Source organism: Salvia hispanica, chromosome 4, assembly GCF_029641045.1.
Source record: "Salvia hispanica isolate PSC_SH4W2 chromosome 4, Shi_PSC_v1, whole genome shotgun sequence".
In the NCBI taxonomy this organism is placed as follows: domain Eukaryota; kingdom Viridiplantae; phylum Streptophyta; class Magnoliopsida; order Lamiales; family Lamiaceae; genus Salvia; species Salvia hispanica.
The window spans coordinates 25,961,847-25,972,271 of NC_142695.1; the positions used below are offsets into that span (position 1 = coordinate 25,961,847).

The following is a 10,425-nucleotide window of genomic DNA, read 5'->3' on the forward strand; positions in this document are numbered from 1 at the left end:
CAAGAAACTATTACACCTCAAAAAATGATCAAATCTTCCAAATTCAGCAATAAATCTGCATATTCCCACACTTAATCACGAGAACAATTTTAAGCCGTGGCATATGTATGGGACAGACTGTTGTTTCCACCTAACCAAATTGATGAAGCAAAACTTTGGTGTGAAACATTAGGCTTTTATCATTACATGTAACCTTAATCAGATCTGCAACATGATTTTTGCCATATGAATAAAATATATCCTAATAAAACAGCAATAATGCTGCAACAACAAAAGGTGTTATAGCAAAGAAGAAACAATTTCTTATTGCTTCCTCAGCTGCTAAAGCTCCCAGCTGATAAATTACAGCCCACTGTGGAAATCGTGGCTTACAAGTACCAGATTAGAAACCAAAAAGCAAGAAGAAAGAAACAAGGAAAAGGAAAGGGTGCTGTTTACATTTGTTGGTTTTCCCTACTCATATTTATGCAGAAGAGATATCATACATATATCATTGGCATTGCAACACCACGAGAGGCCTGTCACCCGAGACTTTGACCTTCGTGCTGTCTAGCCACTGAGATCTTTTTTTACTCAAATATTTACACGTGCGAGTGAGGCAACAACGTATATGCACTCACAGTGAGGTAAGCCCCTTTGGGCGTTGCTCTCACCAGTAAAACTCCGATTCAGAAAGCTGTTTTTGAAGTTTTCGTGCAGTACCTGCTCTAACCAAAACGAGCCCTGATGCTCTCTGTAGCTACAGAGCTATGTCGAGCAATGTAAATAACAGCAGAATCCATGGTTTGAGGGAGAACTTTTTTGCAGAAGCTGCTGATAAGAAAATAGACTCGGATCAGCATATCATAATTCTTGATCGAAAGATTATTGAAATGAGTCTTGGATCCCTGATTAATCCTTCTCCTTGAAAAGATTTAGCAGTCAGTATTATACTTCAAGATTTGTTGGTTATTCTATACTTACATGGAGATGGAGAGGGTGATGTTATTGACATCACGTCCAAAGGCCTAGCACGATGTTGACTTGGTGAGGGGGCCCGGTTATGAGTATGAGCTACACTAGGAGATGGCCGTTCTGCGGTAGCTGGAGCAATTCTTGGTGCTGGCACCATTTGCTTTGGCCGTGATGGAGCAATGTATGGTGCGTAAACTGGTGGTCCAGTAGGAGCCATCCGAGGATGCTTGTGCTTCCACGGATACCAGTTATTATGACCAAAAGGGCATGGAGGCTCCGTTGCTTTTACAGGAGCTGATGCAGGCGTAGGTACCGGTGATCCTTTCCCACTGAAAGACCTGCCACGAGCTGTCGATGGAGAAGGTGAGACAGCAGGAGCAGGGTGATGGTGGTGGTGGTGGTGGTGGGATTTCGACATTGGGGATTGAGAAGGAGAAGGTGATGGTGAAGGACTTCCCTTGTCATTGCCGAGAGAGTGTTGTAAGATTGACGAGAGACGAACTTGCTTAACCCGACCAAATTCAGTATTGTTCAGACCAAGATTCTTAGAGTGTGAACCTGTAATAGTTTGAGCCAATTGCTTTAATCTCGAGGGGTTCATGCCCACGGCCAACACGACTTGCGACTCAACTGTTGTAGGCGGACGTACAGTGGAGCCTTTCAAATTAGTGAGCCGAATATACAAATTCTGCATTTAACAGGAAGCAGCAAAAGAGGAAATCACTGAAGCATATTTAAAGAAGACATCGGTTTTTATTGAAACAATAAAATTAAGAAAGCCATGGACCTCGTATGGAGTTAACCGTAAGCCCACTTTGAGTTGGCTCGTGAGTTCGTCAAAATTTTTGAGGAGTACATCAATGGAGAAGTTCAAGGTAAAGTTGAATGGAATCTTAACACTCTGCAAAAGGAATGCCTTCTGGTCTGGACTGGCAGTAATCCCTCCTTTAAATTTGACGACGTCGAACGAGAAGGTATCCCCAAACAAAGGCGCAGTCAAGGTAAGAGCTGACTGATTTGATATTAGGTACACAAAATGTTCTCTTATTAAACTCCGTGTTGTTGCATCAGATTCAACCGCAAACACAACCTTTGTCGTGTTTGGTCCAGCCGGCTCTAAGCTTATTATTTCCACCTGTCACAAGAAATACGAGGGTGTCTGTTTTTTATCTCAAACATCTCTTGTCACACAACAAAACCTCTGCACTTATTAGGACTACATATAAGTATATCTATAGCGTATCTAACACAAACTATACATACAAGTAAAGGTTTTAGCAGTTTGCATCATGACACGTTGATCTTGTAAAATTCACTGATACAGTCCATCTAAGGAAGACAACAAAATGTAGCAGCGCATTTAAAATCAAGCAACGGATAGCTCTGAGGAGTACCTTAGTATTGGAGAAGGGAATCTCATCAAAAATATCATTCTCAAGTTGCAACTTACAGTCTGAGAGATAAGAAGCTGATTTGTTCAGCATAAAACTTGCGATGACGTCATAACCTGCAAAACATCAAACGACTACTTCATCACATAGAATAACACAAAAAAAGTCCCATTTGACATATGGAAATTAAAGCAAACAACAAATTAAGACACACTTTCACTTTCATTCATGAACATGTTATAAAGAATACTATTATGGAAATAAATAAAAATAATTGATCCTGATTTCAAATGACCAATGCCTGAATAAACTTATAAGATTGACACATCCCTACCAAACCTCTTTTATTAGCTAACAAAGTCGGTCGACTGTAAATAACTGTGGTTTAATTATTCACCTATTTCTATAACTCAGTAAGTACTGAGGAAATCTACCGCAATCCTTCTTTACATTAGCCAAGCCAATCCCATGTGGGAGTAATCTCACTCTACTTTTCACCACTTTAACTATTTATTACTCCCTCCGCCCCAACAAAGTTGAGTCGTATTCCTTTTTGGAAGTTGAGACATTCCCTAAAAAACTCTTACTTTATTCTCTCATCTACTTTACTCTCTCCGATACGAAGAACTTAGCCCAAAAGACTATCTTGTTAGGAGAGAGAGCCCATTTAGTCTATATACTCCACACTAGTTTTCTCACAACCGATGTCGGACATTGAGTTCATAACACTCTCTTTATCTTTCCTATTTTATTTTCTCTCCTACTTTTCAACAAAATTTCTTAATCTCTGTCCCCAAAAGTTTTTACTCAACTTAGCTGGGATGGAGGGAATATTATTTTTCCAAAACGAGTGCAGAAAATGAAATGCCTCTATTAACATAGTTCAGAGGGAGTATATTTTTATGGTGCAACCGATTATGTTACACACCTCTAAAGATGCATTACCTGAAAATTTATTATATTGTCGTGTAGGAAACTGCGAAAGGAAACTTAACCCTTCTCTACTCATAGTGTTCCACACTGAGACAGCAAAGCTACTGGAATAAGTTAGCAAGATTCCTAGAGAGCAAAAAGTATCACTTTCTGGCTAAAAGTTTCTTTGCTAGGGCATGCCATTTGATCTAAAAATATGGAAAGGGTTTAGCCATGGCTATCCCTCCATCCAATAAAACTGAAAAACCAAATTGTATTAGGCAAGAAACAACCAACCCAACGGAGGTGAAGAGCGAGAGTGGAAACAATATCAGCCACAGTAAAAATTATTCAACAATTGCAAGAATTGAGATTCTGGCGAACTATAAGGCATGCCATGATCTTGACAAGGAATCCTCAACTAGAAAAAGGAAAATCTTTTCCATTTACTTCAAATCATAGCTAACCACAGATCAAGATGCAACCTTTCAGCCATAAAATCCAAGAACTCAATCTACCTAAAACCTGATTATATCTAATTCCCAAAACTAGAAAAGCTAAAACATCTGCATTACAATATAATGTAATCCCACAAAATCAAAACTTTAAAAAGTTATAAAATTCAAAAATAGAGATAGCTTACCAACCTTGATAATCCAGATCCAGATCTTGACGATCTCCAAAATGAAAGAATGGCAACAAAAAAAGAGCAGACAAAAGCACCCCAAAACCAAGAACCAAAGCAAGAACACATCTCAAGGTCACCAAATTTCTAACACTAGTGCAGCTGAAGCAGCAGCCACTACTGCTCCCTGCAGCAGGGGTTGTGCCTTGAGCATTATATGTTGTACCCTCCAAATGCTGCAAATTTTCTTCCTTTCCCATCAGCAGAAAACAATTTCCAGCAATGTGGGTCTTTTCCTTGTGGGTTCTTCAGCTAGACTCCATAATTGAAATCTTTTTCAGCAAAAGAAACACCATTGATTGTCATTTTCTTCTCTCTCTTCCCCTATTTGTTCGTGCCTAGATGGATAGATATGAATTTTTGGTGAGTGGTTATGGGTTGGAGGAAAGGAATAATTTTTACTTTAGGGTTTGAAAGTTTAGGGGTGGAAGTGGAAGATTGTGGCGTAACTTCAGCTGATCAACTGCTGCTTACTTTCTTTCCTAGTCGTGAAGATAAAGACAAATTAATGTGCTGTCTTTTTTTTTCTCTACTAATTTTGTGGATAAAGGAGAAAGTATGAAAAAAATTAGAATTTGTATAGTATAATTTCATTGCAACTATAGCTAAGTAGTTAATATTGTTGGATTAATGTGAAATTGTGACAAAAATTAGAATTTGTACGATATTATTGCAAGTAGTTATTATGAAATCATTCTCATGTTTTGTCGGTGGTGACAGTGGGGTGATTGGAGTGTGTAGCTTGATTTTGTTAAGCTAGAAATCATTTTATTATCTCTTTCATGCCTACTATATTCCATAAAAATAAGCATATTTTTCATATTGTGATGTCCCACAAAAATATCTCTTCCAATTTTTAATAACTTCTTTTTCTGTAATAACTTGGATCTATTATCCATTAATAATATTATAATAATTATTTATTTTGTAATCTTTCACTTTAATAATTATACATTAATTTTCATATCATTTCAAATGTCCATATTTTTATGAAGTGATGGAGTATTACTTTTAATTTTTTTTTTGGAGTATTACTTTTAATTTTTTTTTTTAATTCGATAGAGAATCGAATATGATTGCTAGTATAGTGAAAGATTTGATTCTTTGCAAGTGAATGGATTGTGGTAATGGCATTTATTATACTTCAATATAGTTGTTCGGTTCACTTTATTGTGATTTGGAAGCATTTGATTATGTATATATAATAGTGTTATTATTCATCGAATATAGCATAGATTATGGGAATCATTTTACGGTCATTATTAAACAATAATTGTTTGAGTATTAGGCGGTCCGTCACCTAATATATTCTCTAATCCATTTCCTACTCCATCCCTCACAAACATATTATATTATAGTGGGGTCCACTCTCATGTATGTGAGAGGTGGAGTAAGAAATAAATTAGGGAATGCATTAGGTGATCCGGATTGGTTTAATGGGATACGGAGTACTCCCTCCGTCCCAGCTAAGATGACACATTGCTTAGCCGACACGGGATTTTAGGAGTTATTGGTTAAAGTGTTTAATTGGAGAGAGAAAAGGTGAATGTAAGTATTAAAGTAGAGAGATAAAGAAAGATGGATATTTTAATAGGAGTGAGAAAAAGTGGTTGAGTGTATTAATTGGAGAGAGAAAGTTACCAAAAAAGGAAATGTGTCATCTTAGTTGGGACAAACTAAAAAGAAAAACGTGTCATCTTAAGCGGGACGAAGGGAGTAGTATTTATTATTCACCAGCTAAACCTATATAGGCAACTAAGGCAAGTGAGAAGTTTATCGTTGTGCGAAAAAACAACTTATGGTTTGAGTGTTTTGTTGTAATGAGAAAGAATGCTCCCTCCGGTCGTAGTTTAAATGGAGCATTTTTAGTTTGGCATGTCGTAGTTTAAATGGAACATTTTTAGTTTGGCATAAGATTTTACGTAGTAGTAATATTTTGTGAGTAAATTGGAGAGCATAAAATTAGAGAGAGTGATGATTGTATATTAAAAATGTATCATTTAGAGTAGAAAATTCTAAAAGGAAAAATGTATCACTTAGAGTGGTACGGAAGGAATATGAATGTATGAAAATATATATCTGATACGATCCCATATCATATCTTTAGAAATCACAATTATTTAGTTATATTTTGATTTACCGTATCTTTTTTATATTTGTTTAAATATTTGTTTCTAATATTCTAGTCTTATAAATAGGAGATATTGTATTCATTCATTTAACTAATTAATGAATTATTATTTCTCCCCAAGATAACGTATGTTTTCCAATCCTAATTTGGATTCCCTCCGCCGATCCTGACTGGACGCCGGAGTATTCTATCAGCCGCCTAGTTATCGAGTTTGCCCGACGGGAGGAACCCACGCACAACTCGAAACTATTATTTCCGCAAATCCGAAGAAGGGCGCCAGAACACTTTTCGATCGCCGCAAACACGCTGCAGATCGCAGTTAAGGAGAAGGTCCTTAACAAATTGGTGCTTTCAATCGTGTACTCATGAGACGATACAACAACAACGGTAGACAAGGTTGGGGCGCAAACCGACCAGACTATTTTCCGAATGGCTCGTCGCGCTGTGATAATGCGATTGGCCGCCGACACAACATCGGTTTCAACCGACAGCAGACCGACGAGGGGGACCGTATGGGTCGCCCAACGGAGGATGTGAACCACGATGATTCTGTGAGTTATAAATTGGATCGCTTGATAGATAGATTCGACAAGTTGGATTCTTGGAGAGAAGATACAGACCGTAGGTTCGAAAATTTGGAACCAGCGTGGCCTTGCGGCAATGATCAACCGTATGACGACGAAAATATAGATGATTTGGGGTTTGATGATCAGCGTCAACGGAGAACAGGGGATAGGGGTTTTCATGGTAGAAACCCTAATTTTCGGGCGCGAGACAGCCCGCAGAGAGATCGATATCGTCGCGATGGGAGAAATTGCAGGGGTTCAGGTTGGGACCCACCAGGATATCAACAACATCGTCACCAAATAGGCGGGTATGATCAACAGTTTAATCGGTCAGCCACGTGTTACGACCCACCACAGTCGCGACAGCCCTCTTGTTGGGAACTACCACCTCGCCGTGCATCGCGAGAATATTCGGATTATGATCAGCCACCACTGGGTACGCCGGGTCGTTGGGATCCACTCGACTATCGCTGCCCGCAGAACTTGCAGCCTACATAGTTTAACCGAGCCATGAGTCATCGCACAGCTCCTTGCCCAGCCCAACTAGCCGCAGTAAGTGATTACAATGAGAAATTGCGTGTTTATCGATTGGAGCAAGCTGCCCTTCTCGCCGAGTTGAATGCGAGGTTTGAGGAGAATAATGATGACGAAAATCTAGTTGAGGATGTTCCCAACAACGCTGCTCACAATGGGGGCGCTAATCTTGATGTTGATGTTCCAATCAACGAGTCCCTGGAAGAGATCGTCACGACCGACAATATGCCGCTGCAAGTGCTCGTTGGGGTATATGATGAGAAGATCGGTGATCTTATTGTGCCAACACATCGTGAAGTGGCATTGTTAGATGTTGTAGAGGAGGACAATTCCACTGATGAAATGAAGATGATCGTCGCCGCACTCAAAGACGTTCAAGTGTCATCCAAAAATGAATTATTTAGTTATATTTTGATTTACCGTATCTTTTCTATATTTGTTTAGATATTTATTTCTAGTATTCTAGTCATATAAATAGGAGATATTGTATTCATTCATTTAACTAATTAATGAATTATTATTTCTCCCCAAGATAACGTATGTTTTCCAATCCTAATTTGGATTCCCTCCGCCGATCCTGACTGGACGCCGGAGTATTCTATCAGCCGCCTAGTTATCGAGTTGCCCGACGGGAGGAACCCGCGCACAACTCGAAACTATTATTTCCGCAAACCCGAAGAAGGGAATCGGAACACTTTTCGATCGCCGCAAACACGCTGCAGATCGCAGTTTAGGAGAAGGTCCTTAACAAAATCATCCATTAGATATATGATCCATTCAATAGCCAAATACATTCATGTTAGAAAAATTAAATGAACAATTACATAAAGTTCTCTATAATGATTAACTGAGAATGACGGAGAAGGAACATAAATTGTAGAGCGAAAGCGTACCTTGATCAACTCGAACTTAACAACGAAGTTGCTTTACATCGGTTATGAAACTTACAGATGTTCTTCATAATAGTTAGTAGAGAGAATACAAAGATATTGAATCTTTTTTTTTTCTGACGTTTGAGGACCATAACTTAGCTATATTTATATAATTTATATATATGACTCTTTATTTTCTATTCGGTCATTCAACAAATAGAAAAGTTCTTATGGTATCTACACTTATTTCCATAACAAATTAAATACACTTTAGGCCAAACTTAAATCCTTATTGGATCACTTCAACTAGGAAACTGAATGATGATTTCATATACATTAAACTAGTTATGTGAATGCCCAAATCTGGAACAATCCATTCACAACAATTTGTTATTCTTTGTTGCAATGAAATATGAATATATGAAAGAATAAAATCATATAACAAAATATGAATATATGGATTAATGGAAAAAATAAATATGACACTCGTTTGGCCGGGTCAGAACACACTCGTATGGTTGGGCCAAACATCTGCTCGACGACAATGGAACCCACGCGGAACCAGTATGCTTGGAAGCCACATTTTGGAGAGGAAAAGTAAGATTGAAGCTTTATCCACCCAAGTCTTGTCCCTTAGTAGATATACATAGCTAGTTTTCTTGTTATTGTGACCATCATGAGTAGCTGGAGCTTAAGATTACTCTATGGAGGATTGAATTTGGACCACAGTTTAGGCTTTCGCTAGTTAAATTAGAGATCAACTTAATTCAAGCACAAACTTAAACATTATTATTAGCCATAATAGGTATAATATTGATTGCATGTCCAAACCAAAATTACGAGTGTTTTGGGACTTCGTCTTTAATTAAACCATTTCTCGTGTTATAGATATAAATATCCATTGATTAATATCAAATATGTTATCCAAGTCTTATTAATTAATTTCTTTTTCCAAGAGGGAGATCCACTTTAGAAACCTTATTTATTATTCATGGAATAAATTACAACATGCTAGTTTTCTGAACAATAAAACCTTTTTATAAATACCAGATTTTAGGAATATTTTGATTATTTTCTATATCTATGAATATTTTATATCCTAGATGATATAGATGAGAATAATTAAATAGTTTCCTAAATTATATTATATATCTAGAATCCTAATAAGGATAGATATGTAGGATTTCATTAAATAATAAAATATATTCTCTTCCCAATCTTAATAAGGAATTAATTTAAGTTTATTTATTCATGTCCGTAAAAGATATAAATAATTAATTATTTTAGATAAATCTTATAGAAGACATGAATATGGATTAAAGTTTAGTATTTAATATATTATCCTTTAATAAGATGTTTAAAAGATTATAAAAGATTTAATTATCCAGTCAATTAAATACCAACAGAATTTAATTAAGCCTTTAATCCGCACTAAGGCTAAGGATAATTAATGAAAAACCATAACCTAAATATCTAAGCGATAATTACGAACTAAGTTTGTATATGGTCTCCATCGATTGGTCCACAACTTATGAAGCTGATTTCTAATATTATCGCCACCCATGCTGTGGGGACAATAATCCTAAGAAATAGCGAGTTCATATAGGTGGACTTCTCATTTGTAAATAGTATGGACTAGAAAGTAGTTTTCAATATTATCGCCACCCATGCTGTGGGGACAATAATCCTAAGAAATTACAAATTTCAGAAGTTCAAACAGAATTTACGAGATAGCTTGGTCTTGTTATCAACACATGAGCATTGTTATGGGAGTGTGTTGTAGAAACGATATTTTGTAATGCTAAATCTGATGGTCGTGCTTAGGCAACATTTGGCAGCCATGCCGTGCTGCGGTCTCTGGACTATTCGTCGGTGTTGTGACCAGTAAAAATGTTAAAATTTTAATGCGTATTGACCTCTGCTTGAGGGTACAAAATTTTAATTTTACAGTTGTGAGAATTTGAAAAGTTTTATGGTTTAATCTACTCAATTTCTTCACATAAGTTTATGACAAATAGTAAATATTCTGTTTTGCAGTGCAACCTAAATCGTCAACATGTCTCTTAATCCTCTTTCTGCAATTCTTAAAGAAAACAAACTCGAGGGCCAAAATTACATAGAATGGAAACAAAATTTGGACATCATTCTCACGGTTGATGAGTACAAGTTTGTGCTCACTACTCCTCGGCCCCCAGTGCCGGCAGCTAACGCCGCGCAGGCAGCGCGAGATGCCCATAGACGGTGGCACAAGGCGAATGAGATGGCTAAGTGTTATATGTTGGCCTCCATGTCAATAGTGCTTAAACATCAGCATGCCGCCATGGCAACTGCCACCGAGATTATGGAAAATCTCACGAATCTCTTTGGTACTCAGAATCGA

The 10,425-nt window shown here is 37.3% G+C and overlaps 1 protein-coding gene across 4 annotated transcripts; it reads right to left on the bottom strand.

The window, feature by feature from the left end:
* Positions 1–242: 242 nt before the first annotated feature.
* Positions 243–4,402, bottom strand: LOC125193651 (uncharacterized). 4 transcript variants are annotated; one of them, XM_089057719.1, is made up of 6 exons: positions 3,905–4,402; positions 3,291–3,365; positions 2,349–2,461; positions 1,742–2,089; positions 964–1,642; positions 243–810 (listed from the first exon to the last, which is right to left on the bottom strand). In XM_089057719.1, the coding sequence occupies exons 1-6, from the start codon at positions 4,140–4,142 to the stop codon at positions 740–742; spliced, it is 1,524 nt and encodes a 507-aa protein (XP_088913845.1). In that variant the 5' UTR covers positions 4,143–4,402; the 3' UTR covers positions 243–739. The 4 variants fall into 4 exon arrangements, with proteins under 4 accessions (XP_088913845.1, XP_088913844.1, XP_047947446.1 ...); XM_089057718.1 differs by having other exon boundaries at positions 243–813; positions 3,905–4,401; XM_048091489.2 differs by lacking the exon at positions 3,291–3,365 and having other exon boundaries at positions 280–810; positions 3,905–4,400.
* Positions 4,403–10,425: the final 6,023 nt, after the last annotated feature.